The sequence below is a fragment of the Thamnophis elegans genome, chromosome 2 (genome assembly GCF_009769535.1).
Source record: "Thamnophis elegans isolate rThaEle1 chromosome 2, rThaEle1.pri, whole genome shotgun sequence".
In the NCBI taxonomy this organism is placed as follows: Eukaryota; Metazoa; Chordata; class Lepidosauria; order Squamata; family Colubridae; genus Thamnophis; species Thamnophis elegans.
In genome coordinates, this window is record NC_045542.1 from 83,011,336 (window position 1) to 83,039,191 (window position 27,856).

Genomic DNA, 27,856 nt, shown 5'->3' on the forward strand with positions numbered 1-27,856 from the left:
TCCAGAATGGGTTGACTTTGTCCTCTCATGATTGGGTGAGTCAGATAAGCTCTTTGGGTAACGCCCCCTGGCCAGCAGGCCCTCCCAGATTTGACGAAGAGCTCCATCCGACTCGTTGCATCATTCACTCCAGACTCTTAATTCAGTTCTTAGCTTTTATCGTCTTCAACATCAATATTTATATAACTTCATAAAACTGTGAACATAAAACTTAGTCGTACAAACATAGTCAGGGAGGGACTGGATACTCCTCCCCCCACTATGAGAAGAGGCGTATCAGGTAAGTACCAACGCCCTTTCTCCATAGTGAGGGGGGAGGAGTATCCAGAATGGGACGTACCAAAGCCTGCACGTCCCTAGGGAGGGAGACCCAAGAGGCCCCATGTCCCCCGCTCATGCCAGTTGAGGCGTGGGCCCCGCCCTGTGAACCGCCTGCAACGCCCTGCGTCCAAAGGGCTTCTGCTGAGGCAAAAGAGTCCAGTTTATAGTTCCTAGCAAGGGGAGAGGGGGAAGCCCACGTGGCTGCCCTGCAGATTCCGGCCAGGGCTGTCTGCGTGGCTCAGGCCCTGGACGTGGCTGCGCTCCACGTGGAGTGAGCTGTGATATGATTGGTGTCTGTAAGCCCTGCGATTGGTATGCAGAGGTAACGCAGGTTCGCAACCACCTACTTATTGTGGTGGAAGTCACCCTGTTACCCAGGCCCCTATTTGGAAGGAGACAAATAGAGCTTCGGATTTCCTGTCTGGCCTGGTTCTCCTGAGGTAATCCTCAGAGCCCTCCTTATGCCCAGAGTGAACCACTTCTTTCCCAACGGGTGGGAAGTGTCTGGACAGAAGTTGGGCAAATCAGTTCCTGGGTTTGATGGAAGCAGGGGCCCACCCTGGGGATGAAGGTTGTAACCCCACTCTGTCTTGGTGGGAGAAGCAGAGATCCTCCCCGGTGGACAGAGCTTGCAGTTCGTATATCTGCCTGGCGGAGGAGATGGCCACCAGATAGGCCACCATGAGAATCAGGAACGTAAGGGAAACTGTTCGTAAAGGCTCAGATGGAGCGCCTATTGGAGCGTCCCCTACCCTGTGTAAGTCCCAGGAATGGTACTTGAACGCTGTGTGCGGTTTGGGGTTGGAAGCCCCCTTGAGGAATTGCCTGACCATAGGATGGTGAGTCAAGCTCTGGTTCCTGCCACGCAGGAGAACTGGCGAGATGGCTGAAACCTGTCTCCTAATTGTGTTAGAAGCTAACCCTCTGTCCCGGCCTGCCTGGAAGAGGTCCAGAATCTGAGGCACTGAGGCCTGGCTAGGATTGTGCCCCAGGGAATTACACCATGAGGCAGAGGCCCGCCACATGGAGCCATAGATACGCTCTGTGGAGGGTGTGCGGGCAGTCTGGATAGTCTGCATCACCCTGGGGGGAAAGGGTCTTTCCCCAGGATGCTCTGTTCCAAGAGCTAAGCGGTCAGCTGGAGCCATTGACGGTCTGGGTGTTCCAGCGACCCCTGGTTAAGGGGTATCCCCTCCTGGGGGATTCTCCATGGCCTCTCCGCTGAAAGCGACTGGAGCTCTGCAACCACAGTCTCCGGGGCCAGTGAGGCGCCAACAGAGCCCCTTCCGCCCCCTCCCGAAGGGTTTCCCATATGACCCTGGGGATCAGGGGTAAGGGCGGAAGGCATACCGACAACCCCTGGTCCAGGGGCTTCACAGATCGTCCACCCCCTTCTGCCCCCCCCCCCCCATGTCTGGTACCTGGAGAAGACCCTCAGGAGCTGAGCGTTGAGGGGCGTGGCGGATAAGTCGATCTCCGGGTGTCCGAAGCACTCTGCCAGCTCCTTGAAGATTGCTGGCTGCAGCTTCTGCTCCAAATTGTCCCCTTGGTCCGGCTGAGCCAGTCGGCTCTGATGTGCCCCACCGCTGCTATATGTTCTGCCCTCAGCGAATGTTGTCTAAATTCATAGGCTATCTGAGGTGCTTCTGCGATCTCTCAAAGTCGGGCATCCCATTCTGAGTTTGTGGTGGGTTCTGGCATGGGGACCAGCCTGTCTGACCGTTTTTTCCCCCGGCCATAAGGGTGCTATGATTCTATGGCTAGGATTAGTGCAGAGATATTCTGAATGTAAACACAGACGGAGTTTAATGGGCGGCCACTAGAATGTGTGTAAAGATGAAGTGAGGGAAGCTAAGGCTCACAATAAAGGCCTGCCACAAAGGTAAATTAATAATAATAACAACAAGAACCACAACAATAATAATAATAAAATAAAATACAAAAGGGGGCATCTTCCCGCCTGATAAAACGATTGGTCCCTTGCTGGGAGAAAGTGGCCCGAAGGTGACAAGCAACAGGGGTAGAGCCGAACTATTTAACTCGTGCTTGGCATTTGTCTTTACCCAAAGGGATAAACAATCCAACCTATCAAGAACAGCACTCCAAATTCAGATTAGGAACCCAAGATGAGATAGGGAAGAAATGGTAGCCTGTCTATCTTAGGCAAGGTCCAATTCCCAGGACCGGGTGGGTTACACCCCAGGGATCTGAAGGAGCTGGCGGAGGAGATCTCCAAACAACTGAAACTATATCTATCAGAGATCCAGGAGTACCGGAGAACCACTATAGAATTGCTGATGTGATTCCCCCCCTTCAGAAAGGGAGGAAAACCGGCTCGAGAGCCCAAAGCCAACATGGGTTTGTCAAAAACAGATCATACCAGACTAGCCCTATTGCCTTCTTAGATTACGGTGACAACCCTAGTGGACCATAGGAATGCCATTGATATAGTTAACTTGGACTTCAGCAAGTCCTGATAAGGTAGACCATAACCTACTACTAGATAAAGTAGAAGAATGTGGGTTAGACATAGTCACACCAGGTGGCTTGGTAACTGGTTGACCCACCGCACACACCTGTACTCCTCAGTGGAACTGCCTCTTCATGGAGGGAAGAGTGCAGTGAGTCCCCCAAGGCTCAGTGTTGAGCCCAGTACTCTTCAACATCTTCATCAGAGATTTGAATGAGGGTGTTAGGTGTTTAAGCTAACATTTGGGTTAGCAAATATATGCCATGATAGTAGTACTGTTTCTTTAAGAACTGCTGTTATCTCAAGCGGTCATAAGAAGGAGCCAGAATGACTGTTAGCTCTCTGTTTGTTAAATGCTGATGGGGGGAGGGGGTCATCAGGTTAGCAGATGACCCCAGGCTGGCCGGAATAGCCAACGCTTCAGAATACAGGCTAAAGATACAGAAGGATCTTGATACCCTTGAACATTGGGCACTACCTAGGAAAATGGGATTCAATGAAGTAAGGTTCTACCTTTAGGCAACGAAGGTGAAGTGCACAGGTACAGAATACCTTGCTCCACAGTAGTAACTGTGAAGGGGATCTTGGAGTCCTAGTGGACCACCCTTTAATATGAGCCAGCATTGTGCAATAGCTGCCAGAAAACCCAACACAGTTTTGGCTGCATAAACAAAGGAATAGAATCAAGCTCCCGTGAAGTGTTCATCCCACCTTATAAGGCCTTGGAAAGGCCAGATTGGAATTCTGCATTCAGTTTGGTCACCATGATGTAGAAAGGATGTGGGGTGCTAGGGAGAGTGCAGAGAAGAGCAACAGAGGGGATCAGGGGACTGGAGGCTAAAGCCTATGAAGAACGGTTGCAGGACTTGGGTAGGTCTAGTTTACTGAAAGGAAGGACTAGGGGAGACGTGGTAGCAGTGTTCCAATATCTCAGTGAAGAGGCAACCTGATTATCCTCCAAGGCACCTGAGTGCAGAACTAGAAGCAATGGGTGGAAACTAATCAAGGAGAGAAGCAACTTAGAACTGAGGAGAAATTTCCTGACAGTTAGAACAATTAATCAGTGGAACAACCTGCCTCCAGACGTTGTGAATGCCCCAACAGTGGAAGTTTTTAAGCAGCTGTTGGATGGTAATAGCAATAGCAGTTAGATTTATATACTGCTTCATAGGGCTTTCAGCCCTCTCTAAGTGGTTTACAGAGTCAGCATAATCAACTATAGTAATGATAGCCATTTGTCTGAACCGGGAGGCCCTCACAACAGTCACTCGTGCCCTTGTGACCTCTAGGCTGGAGTGACTACAAAGCCCTTCATGGTATTGGATCTGGGTACTTGAGAGACCGCCTACTGCCAATTACCTCCACTAGACCGATAAGATCGCATAGATTAGGCCTCCTCCGAATTCCATCAGCCAGCCAGTGTAGACTGGCAACTACCCGGAGGAGAGCCTTCTCGGTGGCTGCTCCGACCCTCTGGAACGAACTCCCCGTGGAGATCCGGACCCTCACCACCCTCCAGACCTTCCGCGCCGCGCTTAAAATCTGGCTATCCCGGCTGGCCTGGGGTTAAAGACTCTAACCCCTACTCAAATTGTATGGCTGTTGAGTTCTTAAATGATGTAGTGCTTTTATGTTGTAAATTGTTTATCCTTCCCCCCCCCCCTTGAACTGTGAGCCGCCCTGAGTCCCCCCAGGGAAAAGGGCGGCATACAAATAAAGTGACTATGACTATGACTATGAAATGGTGTAGGAACCCCTGCCCAGGCAGGGGGCTGGGCCAGAAGACTTGCAAGGTCCCTTCCCCCTCTGCCATTGTATTGCATAGTATTGTTTTGCATTGCATTTGCTCTTTGCCTAGTCACCCCCACCCTTGGAAAGCCTTGGGGGAGGGGGGTAATCTCTAACCTGATTGGAGGTTCTTTTGTCTCTCCCTGGGGGCTGCGGCCGGCTGAATACTCTTCCCCCCTGTGTTTTCCAGGCTGCCGGGGCTGCCGGCTTGGGCCACGTGGGGCCCCTCCCCGTTCTTTCCAAATGGTTTTGCAAGGCAATTGCCATCGCCCCGCCCTCAGAACTTAGCCACAAAAAACCAGCTTTTGTTAAGGGCCCTGCCACCTTCTCAGGGACTTCCCGCCCCTCCCCCTCCTTCTCCTACTCAAAGGAGAATTTTCTTAAGGGTGAAGGAGACTTAGCCCCCCCCAACAAAACGCAGCTTTTGCTGGAAGCCTTTTTTTGATGGCATTCTCGCCCCCAAGTCTCTTTCTCCTACTTAAAGGAGAGTGTCCTTAAAGGGGGAGGGGAGCCTTCTCCTGTTACTATGCAGTTAGAAAGGGACAGAACGGGCTTTTAGGCAGGATTTCTGAAGCACCGAAGCCGAAGGGGATCCTCCCCTGGGAGGGGAGGAGTTCTCAGGTTGGGGGGGGGGTTCTTCGTGCAGACTTGTGGCAGCTGCCTCTGTGATTCATCTAGGACGTAGGCTTGGGGGAGGATCCACCGCCTGCCTCTAACCTCCTTAACAAGCCTCCTTTTGGCCCTTTGCTACGTCCCCCGCCCTTGGCTAATGCCTCTGCTATGGTTTCTCACCTTTCAAGGGCTCCACAAGCCTCCGGTTGTGGCTGGAGGGCTGAGAGTTGAGGTTTCTGCCTGCCTCCTCTGAGCTGCTGGGGGCAGCCATCTTGGACCACGTGGTTTCAAGATGGCCCCCGGCTCCAAATTCAAACGGCTTCTCTTTGCTGGAGCACATGGAAATGGCTTTTGCCTTTGCAGGCTTGCCATGCGGCTGCAGCTCCTGCCTCCCGCAGCTCTTTCTAAGCCTTTCTGGCTCTTGTCCACCGGTGTTAGCTGCCAGCACAGGTGTTCCAGGATATTTCCACAAGCCTCGTGGCTCAACCCGAGGGGAGCAGAGGAGCGCTTCTGCTCCTGAGAAGCCTCTGCATCAAGGGCTGCCTCTAGGAGGCATGTGTGCCCGGTTCTCCTGCTTGCCCGGCAAGGGTCCTCCCTGAGTGACTCTGTCTCACTCAGTGGCCAGGGCAGCGTGCCGCCCCAGAGGGCTTGTGGCAGTCCAGTCCTTGCAGGAGGAGGCTGTGTGTGATGTAGGGAGGCAGGATTCGCCGGGTCCAAGTTTATTTTCTTTAATCCTTTGTAAATTACTGGAGGTCCAGAGTGGTGCAACCTTTCCCTTGATTGGGATGAGTCAAATCTGGGAGGGCCTGCTGGCCAGGGGGCGTTACCCAAAGAGCTTATCTGACTCACCCAATCACGAGAGGACAAAGTCAACCCATTCTGGATACTCCTCCCCCCTCACTATGGAGAACATAAGGTGACGGATCTAGGAGGACCTTTCTCCTCATATACTATATACTTGAAATGCATCCATGACAGAAAGACAAATGATAAGCATCACTTTCAAGTTAAGTCTTTACTCACCCCCTCTGTATTCTGTCTAGGAAACTTGTTTTTAGTTTACATTGCCTGTAGTTTAATTACAGCTTTTACTAACTACAGTTTTACTATGGACTTATTCCCAAGACGATGACCAGTTATCTTTGCCCAGATGAACACATCAAGTATTACAATAGACTTAAGACTAAATGGTGATTTTCTTTGTGGTGCTGCTTGGAGGAAAATGGAAGCTAGCAAAGAGGTCAACAAACTGTGTATATGGGTTGTCATATAAGCATGGCTGTTACAGCAGAAACAATAAGCACCTCAATAGTAATTACTAAGAAACCTAGATGAGAAGGTGCTACCTTACTTATTTTCAATCTGTGAGTTCTTTGTTGGCATCTTCCTGAACTCCTAGGATTGGGCCAGGCCTCTGGAACAATTCACATAACTATGTCCTTAATTACTTCTGTGGTTTAAAGCCTGCAAATCTAGAACTTGAATTTGTCAATGCTGCTGGTTTTTAATAGTTTGCCCTGATGAAGTGCAATCTCCCACAAAAATAAAACAAAAACTGAACAAGACCAATTGAACAAAAGGTACAGTAATTTTAACTTCCGACTTGTTGGAACTGGGTATGATGACAGACCGGCACCTGCCTGCTAGTAGACAGGGTTTCCACCAGTGTTAATGACATGTCAAAACCCAGGGATCCCATTGAAAACTTGTAGCAATTTCCAAAAGTATTTTTGTGGTACTGTAGTAAGCCCCCAATTTGCATGCTTCTATGGGTAGTAAAAGGATTGAAGCTGCTCTATTGAAAAGTATATTCATTACCCAAATATACCCATGGATAGCTAGTTTTCCCATACAGATGCAGGTAGCTATATGTATCCACAGACAGACAGAATAATTCCATATTCCATCGGTAAAATTGAAGACAAACATTTTTTTGGTAGCTAGAGTGGCAGTTAACCTATGTTAAAAAGGATGAGGATTGAGCCATTAAGCAGGTTGGGGAGCCAAGGTCATGGCTTTGAGGGTTTTTAAAAATGATTTTGGGAGGAATTTAAGGGGACATTTTTGCACTTTAATTATGGTGACACTATTTCAGAACTTATGCTACAGTTTTTGGTTTGTTTGCTGCTAAAAATATCCGGAAATTCTGCCAGTGATTTTCAGAAGACTCAAAGGAATGCAAACAGTAGGAACTGGGAAGATCTACAGCCCTTTGACCTCAAATTTACCACTCTGAGTTAGGCTGAAAAGTTCAACAAAATTACCTTGTCACCTCCTGCTCTATCTAGAATCAGCCAGCTAGCCTTAGAAGCGATAGTTTACCGCATCCAGTTTAAGACTTCTCTAAATTACCAATTTATAAATGAATTCTTAATATGTGCATCCCATCCAGCTCATTGTAAATCTTCAAATGATTATCTCATACAAATTGTAAAAGTTTTACTTTTTTACAGTGCACTTGTAAACTGCTCCTGTGAAGTATCAGAGTTTTGTGTGTGTTAGTCATTAACCAGAAGATTTCTTTTATTATCATAGGGCAAAGTCTTTAGAAATCTGAAATAAAGATACTGTACCCTTATTAAAGTGGAAGCAGGGCTGGAATTGGTCTGTTTATAGAATTACAGTATTTTCTGAGACCAGTAGCTCAGTCAGAGCAAAAGGAAACAACACTTGTGGGCACCCTGAAGACTAACTTTAGTTTTCACATTGTTCAGCGTACACCTCACATTATGAAAAGGATGGAGTTATTTACAGCTTGGATAATATGAACTTAATTATGGAGTACTAACTTTAAAAAATCTAATTGTTTAGGGTACAATAATGGAATCCACACAAACTAATATCTTATATATATGAAAGCCAGCACAGAACTAATATCTTACATATATATATATATGTTATATTTTATGCTGATAAATAAATAAAGGGAGTGAACAATTTCCCAGTCCTCACAATGAATGCATAAAGGCATATATAAGACACCCCAGCAGCTTGTCAAGATACTCTGAGCAATTGGGAGTTATTAAAAATATCTCTTGCTTACATGCAGTCCTTCTCGGCTAGTTAAATTCCATAACTTGAATAATTTGAATGAATGATGAAAGGGGAATTATGGGACATACGTGGTACTCTCCTGTTCCTGAAAGAAAGAAGACACAAACAGCTTGCTGGTTTGGGGGAGGGGGGGTGGAATCAGACCTATTATTTGCAAATCTGAATCGTTTTTTTCCTAAGAAATGCCACAGCTGTATAAGTGCAGGTCTAAAACTGCATGGATTACTTCAGGAGTCCAGATTGGAATCTTTTATCTGTTATCCAAAATACAGTAAACAGGCAATGTTCTACTTTTCATGTTTCTGTGCTGGCTTTCATATATATATATATATATATATATATATATATATATATATATATATATATATATATATATATATATATATATATATATATATATATATATATATGCCCAAATATGGGAGGAAGGTCACACTTCCACTGCATGCATTCATTGTGAGGACTGGGAAATTGAAAGAAAAAAGTTTGTTTCAGCTGACTGTGAGATTATTAGCCATGAAGATGGCACTGACAGGAGATAGACGACCGAGTCCCTTTGGGAATAGGGCAGCATACTAGTCTAATAAATTGAATTGAATTGACTGTAAGAACTGTGCCGTGGGTACTTACATTGTATGGGAGATAACCAGAATATGTTATCATTCTTTTGAACAAACAGAAGTTTCTCCACTAGCACCATGTTCAATATAGCGCAATCTATTTCTAACAGTATTTCTACTTCATTCTACTTAGCACAGTATTTCTACTTTCGACTCAATCTATTTAGCACAGCATTTTGCTTCTCAAACAAATGTTACTAATTAGCCCACTTCTTTGCCCAAGGGTCTCACAAGCCACAGTTGCAAAATACTGTTAATAATAAATAAGTTTCTAAATTTATATATTCAAATTAAATTACTACATGCACAAAAAAGGTAAAACTTAAATGTAACTCTGAAAATTCCAATTAGCCAGTGAATTGTCAAAACCTTTTTTATTTTATCATTTGATTTTTATCCTGCCTTTACTTTTTTGCAACTTTTTTTTACAAGGTGGCATTCATAGTGCTCCCTCCTCTTAACTTTCCCCACAACAACCTTATGAGGTAGGCTGGGCTGTGAGAGAGTGACTGATCAATAATCATTCATCCAGTGCTGCTATTCAGACAGTTCTATCCGGTTCTGGCGAAATGGTAATGGTGGTGGCGGGAGGCTCCGCCCACCTGCACATCATCACATCCTGCTTTTGACGCTCTACGCATGCGTGGAGGTTGGCACGTGCTAGTGAAGCCAACACGCACACTCACATTTGGGAACTGGTAGCGAAGGTAAGTCGATTTCACCCCTGCATTCAACCTGTGCTCACGGGAGAAACATAATGTTAACATCCGGTGTCTAAGAAAGCAGCAGTTGTGATGTAGGCAACATGAAACTCTTAATAGTAGTCAGTTGTCAGGAAAGAAGAAAAAAATATTACCAAATATATTTACATAATAAACATTGCATTATGTACCATGAAAACATTCTCATTCTCTCTCTTTTTGTCTGTTTCCATACATACACATGTTCAAACACAACAGAAGGGAGATGTTTCTATTTATTAACATTAGTTACATAGGCAATCTATGCATGTTGGCAAAGTTTAAGGTGTGACATCCTTAAACTATTTATTAATATTTCACAAAAGGGTTCTAGGAAGTTCTTCGGTTTCTGAGAGGCTCTCTATCTGGTAAGAATTTAATTAGTTTATGGCAAGGAAGGACAAATTCCAAGAAGTAGCTAGCCTTCAACTTTTACAAGCATTTGTTGACAAAGAAAACTAAGAAGCAAAAACAGGGATTTATTCCACAATAACATTCTCCCCAGATGAATTTCCAAAACAATTTCCCAAGAAATGGAGTATTGGCTTACCTGATACGCCCATTTTCTGAAAGAGAGGAAACAGCATCCATGTGTGGGTTATTCTCATGTACTATCCAATAGAACTGAGTCTGCAAAGTTTAAGTCCCGCCACTTCCTGCTGACTTCCCCAGCTTTTTCGACGAAGACTAATATGCAGACAGACGTGCTCAAATAGAAATGATCTCTGTCTGAATAACAGACCAGGCCTGAAGGGTGGGGCTAGATGCCGTCTCCACTCTTCCAGAGAATGGGTGTATCAGGTAAGCTAATGCTCCATTTTCCTGAGTCAGTGGAGACAGCATCCATGTGTAGGACATATCCAAGTTTGTCCAGAATTACGGGTGGGAAACTGTCCAGGACGAAGCCCCCTGACTGACACTGACCTGTTGTAAGACTCGCCTCCCAAAGGCTGCATCGGATGATGCGTACCTATCAATCCGATAGTGCCTAATAAAGGTGGATGGTGACGTCCACATGGCTGCTCTCCCTGTTGGACTACATCCAGAAATAGATGAGGAGAAGGAACCACCTCCTTCTGAAGTGAGTTTGGTGAATACTAGATCGGCTGAGTCCCTCTTGGCTGTCAGGGATTTACTCGCTTGGGCTGCCTTGAGATTGGCTATTTTTGGGGCTTTAATCAAGAGAGACCTAAAGATAGAAGGCTTGAAAAGGCCGTCTAAGGGAGTTTGATCTAGGTGGAATCCTCATCCTCAGATAGTTCGGAATCTTCTTCCTCTTGGACAGGATTCCCTCTGGTTTGTTCCCTAGAAACAAACTTCTTTTGTTTCTTATGTTTTTTGGAGCCAGAGGAAGTCTTTTGTTGCAGGCCTGCAGCAATTCCCTGCCTAATGGCTTCAGATATAATGGCTGCCATGTCAGGAGGAGATGAACCACTACGCAGGCCAGCAGCGACCCGTGCCATAGGGGAGACGGCAGAGCCTGCCGGGTCCGGACTGTCCATCCATTACAGAACAGAGGGCTGTTGAGCCTCCTCCGTGTCCTGGTCCCCTAACTCAGAGCCCTCGCTGTCTGGTGATAGGTCCTCCTCTGAGCAGGGCAGGGGCTTTCGGCCTGGACAGGAGTCTCAGAAGGAAAGAGTTCTGCCACCAGCTGGGCCACAGCCTCTGATTGTTTTGTGCCTCTTTCTGGCCCTTGGTGAATTGTTTGTCTAGGCCTAGCGTCTTTTGTCTCGCGAGTTCTGCTCTCTCCGTGGCCTTTGACTTGCCCTTGGTTCTACCCCCCTTTTTGGAGGGAGGGGATTTGCTCCTGCAAGGTCCTTAAAGAAGGTCATCCGACAAAGGGGATGTGACCTCCCTATCACCTCCTTCCATCCTGGATTCCAGCTGCCTGTCTGCAGTTAAAATTCCAAGGTAGCAACTGAAGGTATACTGAGGAGCAAGGCTATAGAGGTGGCTAACCCAATTAAAGGGCACTCCAGGGCCCAGATTTTGGGTAAATGAAAGAGTAGAGGTGGCCCCTGTTATAGACAGGCACAGGTGATAAGGCAAGGCTGGGCTGACTACTTCCTGACCTGAAGGAGATCTGTCTATCCCTCCCTGGGTCCTGTCTGAAGCCTGGTGAATACAGAGGAAGGGCCCTGTGCCAAAAGCCACGCTGGTGGTAAAGTGAAGCTGGGTGTCTAGTCCTCCCTGGGTCCTGCCAGAAGCCTGGTGGTCTGAGGAATACTGTGGAAGGGCCCCTATAGGGAACTGCGGCACTGGGAGGTTGAATATGTCCCCAAAATGGCAGCCGTGGCCCCTTCATGCCCAAACTGTAACCAAAATGGCATCCATGTCTCTAAAGGGGCCCCGGAGGCTCCAAACGCCAAAAAGAAGCCTCCCCTGGCTATCCACGTTCCCCGGAACTTGCTAAAAGACATACTGGGGTATCTGCAGCCGCAGATCCCCTCCTGTGATCAGCAGCCTCCAATCGGCAGCCATAGGAAACAAATTCCTTGGCTGAAGAGAAACCAAACCAAAGGGAAAACTAGAAAAACCTAGGATTAAAGGAAAAACAAGGTAAGGGAAAGGAAAAAGGACAAGAAATAACAATATTCAAGGAGAAATTGAAAGCATGTCTGGTTCAATTGGTAGCTGAGTCACAAAAACTGGGGAAGTCAGAAGGAAGAGGTGGGACTTAAACATTGCAGACTCAGTTCTATTGGATGGTACATGAGAATAATCCACACATGGATGCTGTATCCACTGACTCAGGAGAATGAGTGCTTAATTTCTAATAGGAGAAAGGAGATCTCCTGAAGTTTGTACTAATATTTCCATCTGGATCAAGTTTAACAACTTGGATATATTCAAAGCTTACCAAATGAAAAATAAATAAAAATGTATATTTTTCCAATTCAAAGTATTTAAAGTTTCAAGTTCTGCCATATAATAATTCTACAAATATAATTTAATCACTATTTATATAATAATATAAGTAAAATATTAGTATACCCTGTTTTCCCGAAGATAAGACCTCCCTTGATAATGAGCCCAATTGGGCTTTTCAGCGCATGCGCTAAAATAAGCCCTCCCCAAAAATATTGCAACACAGCAGCAGCCATGAGGTGACCACGTTCGCCGCCTCCTGCACATCAAAAATAACAAGACCTCCCCGAAAATAAGGCCAAGTACTTATTTCAGGGGTCAAAAGAAAATAAGACGCGGCCTTATTTTGGGGGAAACACAATATTGTAAAATATAATAATAAAGTAAAAATAGTATAATTTATAGAGTGATACAGATCTTTGAGAGAAATAAATTCAATGCTTTTTATTATATGTATTAAGGTTTCAGGCAAATATTCAGCTATGCTTGGGAAGAGTAGTTCTAATTATAAGTTTGAATTGTCAAATGAAATTGACAGAAATACAAAAAAAGATATATTTGACAATCTCAACAGCCATGATGACTATTGAGTCAGTTACTGGCATATGTGACAAAGCCAAATGGTATTTTAATATCTGAAGCTAAAGGGAAGAATGACAACCTCTATCCTCTCCTCATCTGATCCAAAGCTGAGGAAAAGCCTTTCTTCTCCTTGATAGACAGTTTGAACTTCGACAATGAACCACAGAAGGCAGTAGCAAGATTTTAAAAATGTGGAGAGATGTGAGGGATATGATATCACTGTGGAGTAGAAACTTGATCCAGATTCTAGGCCAGCCCTCTGTGCATTGCATATTCTGCTGTCAACATCAGTTCCCAACTGAATATGATTTTTTTTCCCAAATCATGTTGTCTATAGGAGGAGCCATCTCTAAAAATAAAGCCAGGTTGAATTTTATTTGGATTTGAATGGGAGACCGCAAGGTACCGCAGTTTATAGGCTAGACTGGAAAGATGGAATAACAACCTGGAGAATCCAGTGGCACACTATTTCTGTATTGCTGCCAAGAAAATATAATTGTATCAATGAAATCACCAGGAATGTAATTTAGCTTCAGAAAGACTGCAGCTCTCTCTGCTTTAGAAATGGAGTGCATTTTTTCCTTGTTGTTATTTTGTAGAAGTAAGAGCGAGAATGGCCACTGAGTATCTGTTTTCAGGTTGTTTTTACGTGTTTTAAAGGTGCTCATAGTAATGATTTACCCTGCTTGGGCCTCTTACTCTTATCTTACCCTTACTCTTATCTCACCATCACCAGTGATGGGCCTGCTCTTTCTTGGCTGCCAGATGGTTTCCTGAAATTTGGGAAGTTGAGTTACAGCTCCTACCTCTCAAATATTGCCATCTGCAACAATCCTACACAAACTTGCTAAAGTTCACTGAACTCAATAAAACATTTTTACAAGCTTGACCTGCAAAAACATTTTTACAAGCTTGACGTCTTATCAGGATGAATAATGTAACTTTGCAGAAATTCTAGTTTCAAAATACAGCATGTTTGGACTATATATTGAAAATTAATGGGAATTGAAAGGACAAATGAAATCCAAAGTTAACTACACTTTTACATTACACAGCATATATACTCAATGTTCTGGGGACAAAACTGATAGGACAGGTATCCTCAACTTATGACCATTCATTCAGTAACTGTCTAAACCAGTGCCCACCAACCTTTTGGGCACTGGGGATCATTTTTGTGAAGAGAGGTTTTTCCATGGACTGGAGGGGGTGTGGTTTCACATGATGCCTGAATCCCGTGGATAGGGCTTTGGTGGCCAAAAGGGCAGAGATGGACATGGTGAGTTAGGCAAGTGGGGAAACAGCTTACTGAAGCTCAGGGTTGAGAGAAGACGGCAAAGATGAGTTGAAGTGGAGAGTGAGGCCCAAGTCTAGAATAGTTTGGATTGAGGTAAGTGCTTGGTTAAAAACTGGTAAAAATTGATTAACAACAGCAACAGGGATTACTGGGATTGCGACTATTAAGCAATGTGGTCCTATTCTATGGTTGCATCACTTAGTGACCAAAATTCCCCAACTGTGGTCATAAGGTGAGGACTAACTGTACCTTAGAAGAATTTAAGTCTTATCATTAGCTCTATGGGATTTGTCAGTTTTAAAAAATGATTTGCATGACATGTTAGAAAACTAATTATCCTGTAAGTTTCAAAGCTCACTTGAAATATTATCTTGCAGAAAACACAAGACTGCACTGGAAACTACAATATTCTCTGGATCTTCATCTCAATGTTGGTTGCTGCCTAACTACAACTTATAATTAAGATACTCTAATTGAATTATTAAAAAGGGGAGAAGCTGCGAAATAACTGAAATAAATTTGATCAAATTCTTTTTTTCCTATTGGAAATTTCTGTAGTTATAAAATTTTGCAAAACATACTTCTTGAAAATTAGTTGGTAATCTAATACTGTTAACATCATTATCCCAAGATTAGTGCTAATGTATATCCCCAAACATTAGAATGATCTATTTTTTAGATCCTCTGAAACTTTTAACTATTGATGGAATGGCCAACGGTCCTTTTTCTGTTCTGAAAATTGATACAGAAATGGTACATGGGATTGATTGCAAATGTTGCTACAGTAAAGATGGGTCATCCTACAGTGGATCTATCTCGCTACTTGCTCTTGCGGTAAGAACATGTATTGATCATGCTTCCAATGGGAGAAACAAACTAATTTCCCATTTTTGGAATGACAAGCACTAAAGAAACCTCAAAGCTCATGAATCTGTATAGGTTATAAAAGGAGGAATGAAAAAAAATTCTTACAGTTAAAGAAGTTAAAACAACCAAATACAATTTGAGAATATAATAAAATCTCATTATTTATATAAATAACCTATGCTATTTTTGGGTCTGAACCCAGTGAAATATTAGGACTTGGGCACAGAGTTTAGCTATTGTATGAGTAATTTCCTCACGCTTATCTTTTAGGAAAAAAATTAAATATGATTGATTTAAACCAGGTAGGTCCAATCTTTTTAACCTGCCTGGGCCTGAGTGAAGAGGAATTGTCTTTGGCAGCATATAAAATATATTATTTAGTTGATGTATATAAATGCATATAATAACGTTAAAAGTTTATGAACCTGTCCAATTTACTAGCTGTCTAGGGCCACATGTAGCCTGCGGGCTGTACATGCCTGGTTTAAATGACTAGGCAATCTATATCTTAAGGCTTGACTTGGAAGTGCTATTTGTTATAAAATCTACACCTCAAAAAGTTATGCTTTAGTTTCAATTTCATCAAAGGCACAGGGTTATTTGTGCAAATAGAGCATATTGCAGAACCAAGGTCACCTGATGTGTGCCCTCAATATTTTGGGCAGCGGGAACAGGTTTGGTTGGGAGATGTTTTTCCACAGAGCAGAGGCGGCGTGGTTTCGCATACTGCCTGCATCCTGCAAAAGGGGCTTCCCTTGTTCGCAAGGCCCAGTTGCTGGCATGCTGCAGACCGGTGCCGGTCCACGAACTGGGGGTTGGGCTCCCCCTGCTCTAGAGAGTATTTGTAATAAGATAATTTAGATATTGAAACTGAAATTTCCTTGTTTCCTTATAGAGTCAGTATAGTTGCAAGGTTATTCCAGAGTTCCATACCTTCTAGTGTTTGCTAAGTGATTTTGTCCAATCTCGTGGTTATGACTTTGATCTGAGTGCAGCCACCCCAACTCAAAAATAAGAAGCAAGGACACTCATGTTGGACCCCAAATTTTTGGAATGGTAGCTCCTCCCACCTACTCTAAACAATATTGTTTTGGGGGGGAACTAGGAGGAGGACATGTCCAATGTTAACTGTTTTTGTGTATCATTGGCTCAAAGCATTATCTTAGAGGGATATTTTACCAGTGAATTCTACATACATACATACATACATGCATGCATGCATACATACAGTGAGAAGCATGTAGAGCAAATGTAAGTGGATATAAACGTGACAGTATTTTACAATACTATTTTTAACGTGTGCAGATCATTTCAGTAAAATATCCTTCTGCATTCATTTATTAATGGCATGGAGCAGCTGCTGGAAACCAGGAGGAAGGGGATTTCAAGGGGTGAAGGATGAGGCAGACCAGCTCAGAAGTGGGGGATGTGTAAGACAGAAATATTATCCCTGACTAGATACCTCTCTCTTGCTAATATTCTTGCAATCAGCAATTAGAGGAATGCGGCCCCAATCTAAATATATAACATGATTCTTTAAGACCAATAGTCATATCTGTCCTTTATGAATATGTCCGGTCTCCCTTTAATGACATCAAGTTTGTGGCTATCGTCATCTTTTTAATAGGTGAATTGAGCATTGTGATTTGACTGTTTGGAAGGGACTAGCCAACTTCATTGGATGATTCCTTAATTTTGTTTTGAGGTAGAATATCTCCATTTCCACATCTATTTTTCTGCACAAGACTCCCACAGCATTCTAAATATTTCTTGTGAAGAAGATAAAAGATATATTTTAAAAAGTTATACTTGCTTCCTGAAATGGTACTTACCATCTGCTCAGTTTTATCATTCCTTTTGCTCACCTTAAAATGCTTATGATGCCAAAATTAGTGCTTTTTTTGTTCTCTTATTATAGCAAGTTGTTTACCAAAGAAAAGTTTGTTAGATTTTACAGCTTTCTTAGCAAAGAAACATCTGATCTTTAGATTATGTTCTTACTTTCTAAAAATAGGCATCCATCCCTAACTATAAAAAGTCCCTATGGATTTTGTTCTGTCATTGCTGACTATGGGGGGGGGGGGAGGCTCATCTCTATTTTGAGGCCTTTGAGCCAGTGCTGTTCGAAGACATTTCATAATCATGTGGCCAGCATGACGATTCCTAACTATAATGACATTCCTAACTATAATGACATCAAAATGACAAAATGTGTATTGGGGCATCCAGCATAACCTTTACCATTTTATACGTGCACTGCGATTCTGCTTGTTATGTATTACATAGGCATATTATAGTTGTTTTTTTTCCTTTTGTCCTCCTTTTGCATAGAATTATAAATGCATTATAGGGGGAAATGTCTTTCTTGATTTAGCCTTTCAGTATTTTTTTATCAATCCCATCCACATTTTGGAAATTTCCCTTTTGTAATAAAATGTGACTCTGTAATAATAGGTTCCATCAGCTACTTCCCTCTGACCCACATGCATGCTCAATTTAACAACAGTATGGTCACTGATTGCTATTGGTTCCACAACACTTACGTCTTATACTAGGCCGTAGTTACCACTCAGGATTACTGGTAATCCTTGGGTTATGACTTGTCAGGCTCATGAGATAAACCAGATAAGAATCACAACCAGACGAGCTAATTCCACATTATTGTAATACTATATTGACAGAATCTTGCTTCTGAAAGTACAATCTCCCCTCCACCACACCCATCTCCTTTGACAGCCCAGTAAACTCTAGAGAGTAGCTTCTAAGCCTCTTGCCTGGCATATTATCCAGATGAAGGCTACTCTGTCTCTTGGCTGAGTCTCCCAAGGTCTTTCCCATATACTTTTACATGATCACTTATTTAATGATTATCCAATGTTAAATAGCAACGTGACTGGTTGCTAACAATTCCTTCTCCCAATGCTTTTTTGCCTATGATGGCAACCACTCACCACCCTTCATAGTGTCTGTTTTCATGCCTTCTTGATTTCTTTCTCTGTATCAAAGGTTACCCTAAACCAGTGGTGGAACTGCCAGTGGCTGGAACTGGCAGCGACCCAGGCCTGCCATGCCTCCGAACCAGTTCTTCCAGTGGCCCTTACAGCTTTTCTTTTTTTTTTACTTCTGCGCATGTGCAGAGCAATTTTAGTTGTATTGCGTCTGCCAGAACCCACCCCTGCCCCAAGCATTTTATTTGGGTGGGTAACAGCATATTCCTACATCCGATTGATATTTGTGCCAAATATTGCAACTGCAAGTGACTAATATTTTTCTGATTAGCATTCCAAAATTTCATCACATATTACCAGTAGTTTAATTAACATGTCAACACAGCATGCAGCAGTTGTACAGGGTCCTTGATTACTGATCACTTATTCAGTGATTATTTGAACTTATCATGATGTTGAATTAATGGTAATTATGACCAGTCCTTGAATGTATGGCCGTGATCTGCTTAACTCACAGTCACGTTGTTAGATTTTATACTCATTTTGACAAAATGACTCCTATAAACAGAGTATTTACTGTTCTACCCTTTCAACAGAATTTATATCGATTCTCTAAGGATATTTTGTACACACACACACAAACACTATTCTTATTGGAAAGCAATGCACTCCAACTTCCCCATCATTACTTAGAGGCTTTTATTGTTATTATATAAACCTCTATATACCAGATCCTTGTCTTTTGACTGACATGCCCTAACATTAATCCATTTCCAATTTTGCATATCCTGAAAATTATTTCAACAATTCATCAAAGAATACTTAGTCAAGCAAGCCGCACAGGCTTAGTATTCTTATTCTTTCAAAAGTGCAAATACATTTATCAAAATGATGGTTAAATGCAGTTAGGTAAAGACAGTTTTCGCAACTTTGTGCCCTCCAGCGACAGTGGAACATAACTCCCAAAATCCCAAGTCAACCAAATAATTTCTGGGTTGCTTAAAGACTATTGTATAATAGGAAACCACTGTACTGAGTTCTTGCAAGTTGGTTTCTTTTTGGTATTGTGCAAACAATTCTTGCTTTGTACAATAATTATAAATAGCATTGTGCAAAGTATTCAAATGAAGAGCTTCACAATGTGAAGGAGTATGAATGAGGTTTCTGTGCAAATTATTAAAACATCGGTGTGAGGTGGAAGGTTCACATAGAGCTTTTCTCACTTTTTTTGCATCCATGTGTATGAATAACTATTTTATTTTATTTTATTTACAGTGAATAAAGCACATTATGCTTTGCATACACTATTAGTGATGTACCATAGACCAGGGGTGTCAAACTCGATCGCATCATGGGCTGGATCGCAACATCTTTTGCCTTTGTGGAGCTGGGGGGGGGGGCTCCATGGGCCATATCAGTTTGACAGGTCTTGCATAGATGATTTCAGTAAGAACCATTACAATTAAGAATTATGAATCCATTTGTTTAAAATTAAAAAGAATGTGCTGTAGTTGCAGCAATGAAGATAATGATTAGTTTCAAGACAAAGTAGAACTGGATTCATGAACCTGGAAAGGCACTTGCTTTCATGCTTCTGGTCTTTGAATCTATGAAATGATTTGCAACCATACGGGATTCCACTAAACAGTTGGATTTCTGTTTCTGAAAAAGTGCTTTAATAAATCACCAAAAGGTGCTTCCAACATACCTGTTTTAAGGAGAATCCTAAACACCATGCAGGCTAGTACAAAGGGTGCCATCTAAAATCCAGAGTTTGCTACTCATTCAAATCAGTCAAAAAACAGAGTTTCATGTATTTTAGGTATTTCTTTCAGTTCAGCAGAACTTTTAGTAGATTTTGCAAGTGGGAACAAAAATTTATCTATTTGCATCATTGTAGAAACCAGACCATTATAAACAGTCCAAATGACTTTAAAAATACTTGTTTAAGTTACTGTGCACTTAGCCAATACAATAGTGTTGATCCTGTTTTCGGGACTCTAGATCAAATATTGTTAAATACTGAAACAATGCAGCTGAAAATAAATATAAATATGTATATTTAATGTAAATATAGAAAGGTAAATAAATATTTAGCTTTTATGTCACAACCTAAGATAGTCACATAGTATGCGGTGGCTCAGTGGCTAAGATGCTGACCTTGTTGATCAGAAAGGTTGGCAGTTTGGTGGTTCAAATCCCTAGTGCCGCATAACAGAATGAGCTTCCGTTACTTGTTCCAGCTGCTCCCAACCTAGCAGTTCGAAAGGATGTAAAAATGCAAGTAGAAAAATAGGAACCCCCTTTGGTGGGAAGGTAACAGTGTTCCGTGCACCTTCGGCGTTTAGTCATGCTAGCCAAATGACCACAGAGGCGTCTTTGGACAGCGCTGGCACTTTGGCTTTGAAACGGAGATGAGCACTGTCCCCTAGAGTCGGGAACGATTAGCACGTATGTGTAAGGGGAGCTTTTACCTTTATCTTTTTAAGATAGTCACCAGATGGCCTGTAGGTAGGTCTACATACATGTCATCAGGATTTTAAAAAGCAAGAATTGCTGTAGGTAGGAAAGAACATAGACATTGATTTTATGTCAACATTTCTTTCTTAATACTAAAGTCCTTTCATAGCACAGAAATTTACATTCCATTGTAACTTGCAACAGCAAAGGGCAGCACCTGATCATATCTATTGGCAAACTGAGGGACACCCCAAACTGCACATGCTGTTGCATTCTATACTGGTTATAATTTCCAGATAATCTTCAAGGGACCATCAAGTGCATATGAGCAAAGAATTAAGGACGCTTATATTATATCTTTTTTACAGTGGTGGGTTCCGGATTCCGTTCCGGCGTCACCCACATGGACTTGTGCGCGCATGCATCATACTTGCCTGTAACACTTCCATAAGCCTCCGCGATGCTCCAGCTGCTTGGCAGAGTGTCGCGCAGCTGCCGTACGCACCAGGCGCATAAGCACCAAAAGCTTAAAGCACAGGTAAGGAGCAAGGGTGGGCGGGTGGACCCTTTAGAGCACTGTACCAGAATGGTATCTGGTGCTCCGGGCAGGCTCCGGTTTCCCCCTACCGGGGCATACCGCCTGCAACCCACCACTGCCTTATTATTATATCCTTATAATTTGACCGAATAGCTAAACAAATTTGAAACACTAAAGATGACCAAAGGCATAAATCTTGATGTTATTTGGATGCATATTTGTCTAAAAATAGGACAGGTTTCCAAAGAAATAGTTTCCAATTTGAGCGGTTCTGGTCCTTTCTATCAGGATGTGCTTGGATGGTACTGTTAGGGAACTGCAATTTCTCACCTAAATCATTGAGCATTCAGAGGGGGTCTACCTTGTCTCCTATGTTATTAAACATCTATCTAAAACTACTGGAGAAGTTCATCCAAAGTTTCAAAGTGGGATCTAATAGTATTCTGATACACATTACTGCTCCCTACTGCCTAACTTCAGACGATCAGTACTCTGTTGTTTAAACTCGTTATCTTGGAAATAAACTCATGCAAGATAGAGCTGCTGTTGGAAAAGACAACACTAGAGTCAGGGATTAAGGTGAAGCCTGTTTTGGATGGAACTGCAGATTCCTTAATCAGAGCTGTTTCAATTATAGCTAGAATACCAACTACAATCATTTCTGTGCTACCTGATCATTTATTCATTCATCAAATTTATATGGCTGCCCATCTCATGAAAAGTGACTCTATTATAAAGTAGTTAACATATAAAATGATTATTAAAAAAATTAAAAATATGATCTATGAATCTCTTGATACATATATACCTTGATGTGTACTTTCATTTTAGCTTCCTTTCCTTTCCATGCCTATCAGCCTCTCCTTTGTTGTTGCTTCGGTTGCCATGAAACGGGGAGGGAGGGCATGGTATTTGGGAGGGGTTACTCATTGTGCTGGGAGGGGTTACTCATTGTGCTGGAGGAAGGTTCTGGAGTTCACCGGCTGATCGGACTACGCATGCGTGGGTGTTTCCCGCCAGGACTAACGGCACCGACATTCCATCCTTGTGATGCCTTTTGAAGTTATCTCACACCTGACACTTGGAAGAATTATGATTGGACTGGGACTGTGATGCCAAGGGGTGGGGAATGGGCTATTCTATATATCAATCGCTTTCGCGCCTAAATATTCAGATTTCGCTTCGCTATGCCTTTAATCATTCTTAATTAGTAAAAGTACACTTGATTTCCACACATGGAGTCTGGTGGTCTTTCTTTCCTAATTAATTAATGGAGAGGTGCTGACAATGCCCATGTGACTGCTATTCAACAAACACAATCCTGGCACCAGTTGTGGCCATTAAATGATTCCAAGAGTCATGAAGCAAATGGCAAGGTAAGGAGCATAGGGTGCCTCAGAGATGGGGGAAATCCTAGGAAGATCCACTCAGGAGATGAAAATTCTCCTTGCCAAAATCCAAGTAGGACTTTCAGTCCGTGAACGACGAGGCACTTCTGTGTGGCCTGTACTAGGCTTCCTAAGTCCGCCTGAGGCATCCTGCACTCCTTTCCTTATCATGCTGCCTCTCTGCTTGAATTTTGGCTCCATCTCATCCCTGGGGGCTGGGCTGATAAGAGCTGCCTCCTGAGAGTCCAGTTCCCCTCTGTGCATCGAAGGGAACTCCTTAAGCACGGTGCAAAAACACGGCTGAATATCTTCAGGATTTCAGCTCCATTTCTCACTCTATCAAAAGAGTTCACTTCCCCTTGACAGGCACTTCTTTCAGTCAGCCCCCAGAGACAAGAGGAAATCCTATCAGCAGGCAGTAGCATATTACAACCTTCATTGCTGGCTTCCCCATTGACTTTCTAGGGAAGCTGGCAGAAAAGATTGTGTGGCGATCACACGATTCCAGGACATTTGGCAGCCAGTCGCAAGTGCGAACAGGTTGCTAAGCATCCAGATCATGAACACCTGACCATGGGGATAGTAATGCTATGTTTTGGGTAGCCATCATAATTCTGGACCATTATTAAACAAATAAACAGCTGTAAGTCAAGGACTACCTGCATTCCTGAGCAACAACTGAGCTTTGGTTATGTTTGTAGTACACTGACCCAATGTGCTAAAACTGAGCAATGCTGTCTTTACTGTTAGAGAGAGTATTGTAAGGGGACAGATACACCTACGGCTGGTAAGAGTTTACCTCTTCTCCATCTTACTGAAAAGCAAATGTTTTAGAGATATTGTTTAGAGTCATCTTCTTAAAAAACATGTAAAGCTATGTGACAGTGTGGACATAACCTTGAAGAAGGAATGTGAGAGCAATTATGAAAATACTAATTCAATTCAGAGAAAGTGGAGGTGGTGAGAAAGAAACTCAAGGTGACCCTGCCTTGATTATCTTTGATATATGAGACAGAGAGAAATTCTGATAGGTTTCAAGAATCTATTATCATCTGTTTACCTGACGTACCTTGAAAGGTTGACATATATTTAGCTATTAATTTCAGTTGTAATTCAAGCTGCTAATTATCAGCTTTAAAGCACTACCAGGAATGGAATCAGGTTATTTGTAATATCAGATTGAATAGGATAGGCAAGCTGTAGGTCTCCTCCCTAAAATGTTGCCATCTCATTGGATCTCTGAAGCAGGATTTTTCTGAGATTCCCTTTACTCATGGAACAGCTTCTTACTAGTAATCCACCAGTCCCCACTCTTGCAGTCTTCCAAAAGGCCATCAAGACCTGGATTTTTAACTAGGTGCTGGGGTAGAGTGAGTGTCATTGGTCTTGGTTGCTGGGGCACCACAAGATAGGTACTAGGTTTTGGTTGTGTGTAACATTATGCTTGTGTGTAATGTTATGGTTCAGGGTTTTTATTGTTGTTGTGAGAAGTCCAGAGGGTGGCAGACATGCAAATCTTATAAATAAAACAAAAAGAAATTTTCATGTGTGTCAATTTTTTCTATTATTATCATCATCACTATTTGGAATTGCATATAGTGCAATTACAGTTGGGATCATTACTGTCAGAAGAAATTGAACCTTCCAGCTTCTCCTATGACTATAGGGATAGCCGTGGGCTAGAAATCTATATGCTTTTATTTGTATCGTTTCATGTTACTGAAATATTTAATCATAATCAAAATTAGGTAAGAAGAAGTAAAAAATAAACTCCTTGATTCCTTAAGACATGCAAGTAGTGTATGAGAGATTAACTTGCTTCGGAAGTCTCCAGATAGTGAATCACACCTTAGAAAATGAGCCAGATATCCAGTTCGCAACAACAGTACAGAAACTGTTTATAACATTCCTTTTTTAAAAAATGGTATAGAGACGGATTTAAAGTCTCTTACGCTTATCAATTAAGCCCATAATTTTACATTAAAATATCAGAACAGAAGATACTAAATCATCAAGGATTGCATCTACTAGAAGATTTATACTTCATTCTAATCAAGCACTTTGCAAATAGGACATATATTTTGGCTTTAACCAAGCGCCTTTCTTCCTACACAGAACAAGATAACATCAATGCTTCTGATATCTTTGTCAATCTGTAACCTGTGAAGATACAGCCCGTCTACTGCAGAGCTGCATCCATCATTGTTTTCCCTTGTATAGGAATAAGACGCTGAAGAAACTTAGCAGCATCTTCACTGATCCAATCAGGAATCTTTAAAGTCCCATAATATGCTCTCCAGAAATGTCTACTTGCTAAGAATTATGGTAATTAGACCATTTAACTTTTAACTTCTATTTAACTATTTAACTTCTGCCAACAGCCAAAGTTCCCTCTCTGTTGCTACCTGTTACTACATCTTACATCAGTGTAACTTTTTTGTCTATTTAAGTCATGGTCCAATAAATAAGAAGTATATAAAGAAACTCAAAATACTGAAATGTATTTGGTTAGCATAAGGATGATAGCGGTCAACCTTTCCATGTCAAATACTATGATCTACTTTAAATGGGACATAGAACAATATCATGTCCATCTCAGGACCATGAATGTTTATGGGATGTATTTGTGCCAATGACTTTTAAATGGCAAGCACAACAGATTGATGCATGTTAAAAAGAGATGAAGGTGCAATTATCCACTAAAACTGCTATTTTGACACTAGTGATTCCCCCTGCACACGGAGCTGTTTCTACCATTAGAAATAACAGTGGTCAAGTGAGAAAAGACTCTGACATAATACTGACAATTGGCATATCTTGCTTAAGGTCAAGACTTCTCTGTTCATCTGGAAATTTATGAACAGTTGATTGATCTATGTTTGATTACCGTATTTATTTCTCTCTCTCTCTCTGTATAAGTAGCATCTTTGTATATGGATATGTATGTTATATGCAAAAGCATCATGTAGTTCTGCTCATATGGGTACGGTTAAATAGAAAAATACTAACTATTAATAATTTTGATGTTTTTATTGGCCAAGTAAGTAGAAATGCGGGTATTACTATGTGTATTGTATAACGTCAATCTGCCAGCATTGAGGTATGAAATCTTCATTCAGATAGGCTTCATCAGGCTAATGTTCGAATACATAACAGGCATTACAAAAGCATCGCAATTTCCAAACCCACCATTCCTGAAGGAGGAGCGAGAGAGAAAAACCCGTTAAGTTACAAGATTTTTTTAAAAAAAAAAAACGCCGAGCGATGCCAGAACAAATGCTTCTAACTGAGAGGACTTTTCCCCCCAAACCACAAGAAAGCCGTTCTATTAAGTAAGGATCTTAGTTCCGAAACCCTTCCCTTTTCAGAGAAGTTGGCAATAATTAATCGGCACCGCCGAATTGAAAACCACAGCACTGTAGCTACGCAATCGCAGGCGTGCCACGTGCTCTCAAAACACACTCTGGCAACAAACCCCGCGTTCTCTTTCTCTCTCTCTCTTGCAAAAGGAAAAGATAGGAGAAGCCCAAGCGGTCCTTTTTGGAGACGGGGACATCATCTTGCTGGGAAGCTCTCGTCCAACATGGCCCCAGTAAAGCCCCTCCCTTCCTTCGCCTTGCACCCCAACCCTTACCTACTCCATTTTCCACCTCGGCGGCTTCCTATTTTCACACGGCCATGCGTGCATCTGCATCTCTGCCGCCGCTTTTCCGGTCCACGCGGCCGCCCACCCACCTACCTCTCCGACGCCTCGCGGTTCAACCCCGGAACAACACAGCGGGCCGCGACCTCCCGATTCCTCTCCCCGCCATCCCCGTCCCGAAGCCTCGGGCAACTCGCTTACCTCCGTGACGATGGTGGAAAGATAAACCTCCCGGCTATACTCCCAGCCATCCAGGCATTCCTCCCTCTTCACCTGGCTGAGGTTGATGTCGCGGCCGGGCACCAGGTTCCAGGCAGAGAAATTGATGAGAGCCTGCAGGCTGTAGCGGCTGCACCGGCTCAGCACCTGCCGCCCGTCGCGCTCTTCCAGGGGAATGCTGGCGTTCAGCCACTCCGCGCTCAGGTTGGCGTTGGCGGGCACCCGGCACCGGTGCTCGGGGGTGCCGGCTAGGAAAACGGCGGACATGCCGTTGAAGCCATTGGGAATGATGCTGGCGCTGAGCAAGAAGAAGATGAGCCGCTGGTAGGGACCCCACTCGCCCAGGAAGGCGATGATCTCGTCGTAATCCCGCATAGCGGCTACGGGCACAAAGAACGGCCGGCGGAGGAAGAGCTACACCCCCCACGCCGGGTGCGAAACAGAGGAGCCCGCGCTGCGCCCTTCTGACTGGTTCTGGCATCTCTCCGGAGGTGGGGTCTCTGCCGGTCAGACTCCGCCTTTTTCGCCTCCCCCCGCCACCCCCCCACAGCCACCCCCCCACCGAGCTGGTTTCTGATCGGCCCCGCCCGAGACAACCTTCAGCCGATCGGAGAGGTTTCATCCTGCCGGAAGGCGAGTCGCTTGTGAGCCCGCCCGGAGGCGTCCTTAGGGCGACGCCTAGGCTTTGGGCGGGAAAAGGCATCGAAACGCTGGTAAACAAGCCGGCTCATGTGCCGACGGTGGGCCCTGAGAAAGAGAGGTTACTCGGCCCTCTTGCTGTTTCTTCCGCTAAAAAGACTCGCGTGTGCCCGCGAAGGCTCTGCAGGAGAAATGGACAGAAGCTGAAGTGTGGCTTGGCGTGGTTACTCCTGGTTAGCTCAGGCAGTGGTCTAGGCTTACATCAGAGCTACTAGTAGCTAACCTTTGGTCTGGGTTCACCCAATGCCTGAGGTTAAAATGTGGCTGGCTAGTTTGCTGGAAGTCAGCCCTACAATAGTAGCTAGTTGTGACAAAGATCATTGAATGGCAAAGGTGCTTTTTTCAAGAGGCAACTGGACTTTCTTGTTTTTCTTTGAAGACGTTTGTCTTCTCATCTATGACGCTTCTTCAGCCCTGATGTAAAAAGCACTTTCGGGACAACCATGACCTGGATGGCTGAGAATTTCCATAGGCCTAATTGAATCACGGTTTTTCTTGTGTATTGTAGAATGGCTTTCAACCCTGGTGTTTAATTGGTGATTCAATCTCTCATGCAACCCCCAAAATAGTTAATTCCACAAATCCTGGTTTAAATTAAACAGCGATAAGAGTGCCATGTAAAAATGCTCTGTTCATCTCTCATTGTGAAGAAATGATTTTAGAATTGCTTTGTAAAGGATGTGCCTTGGTATTATGTGTTCGTGACCCGACAAATGCGCGAACGTCAAAAGCGCGCCGACAA

General features: G+C 43.3%; 1 protein-coding gene across 2 annotated transcripts in view; it reads right to left on the reverse strand.

Annotated features, from left to right (window-relative positions):
• Positions 1–27,829, reverse strand: part of SLC22A4 (solute carrier family 22 member 4) — a 70,903-nt gene extending 43,074 nt beyond the window's left edge. For both annotated transcript variants that reach the window (XM_032211400.1, XM_032211401.1), the window contains exon 1: positions 26,398–27,829. In XM_032211400.1, the coding sequence (XP_032067291.1) occupies positions 26,398–26,790 (393 nt within the window). In that variant the 5' untranslated portion in view covers positions 26,791–27,829. The remainder of the gene's footprint in view (positions 1–26,397) is intronic.
• Between the last annotated feature and the right edge of the window lie 27 nt (positions 27,830–27,856).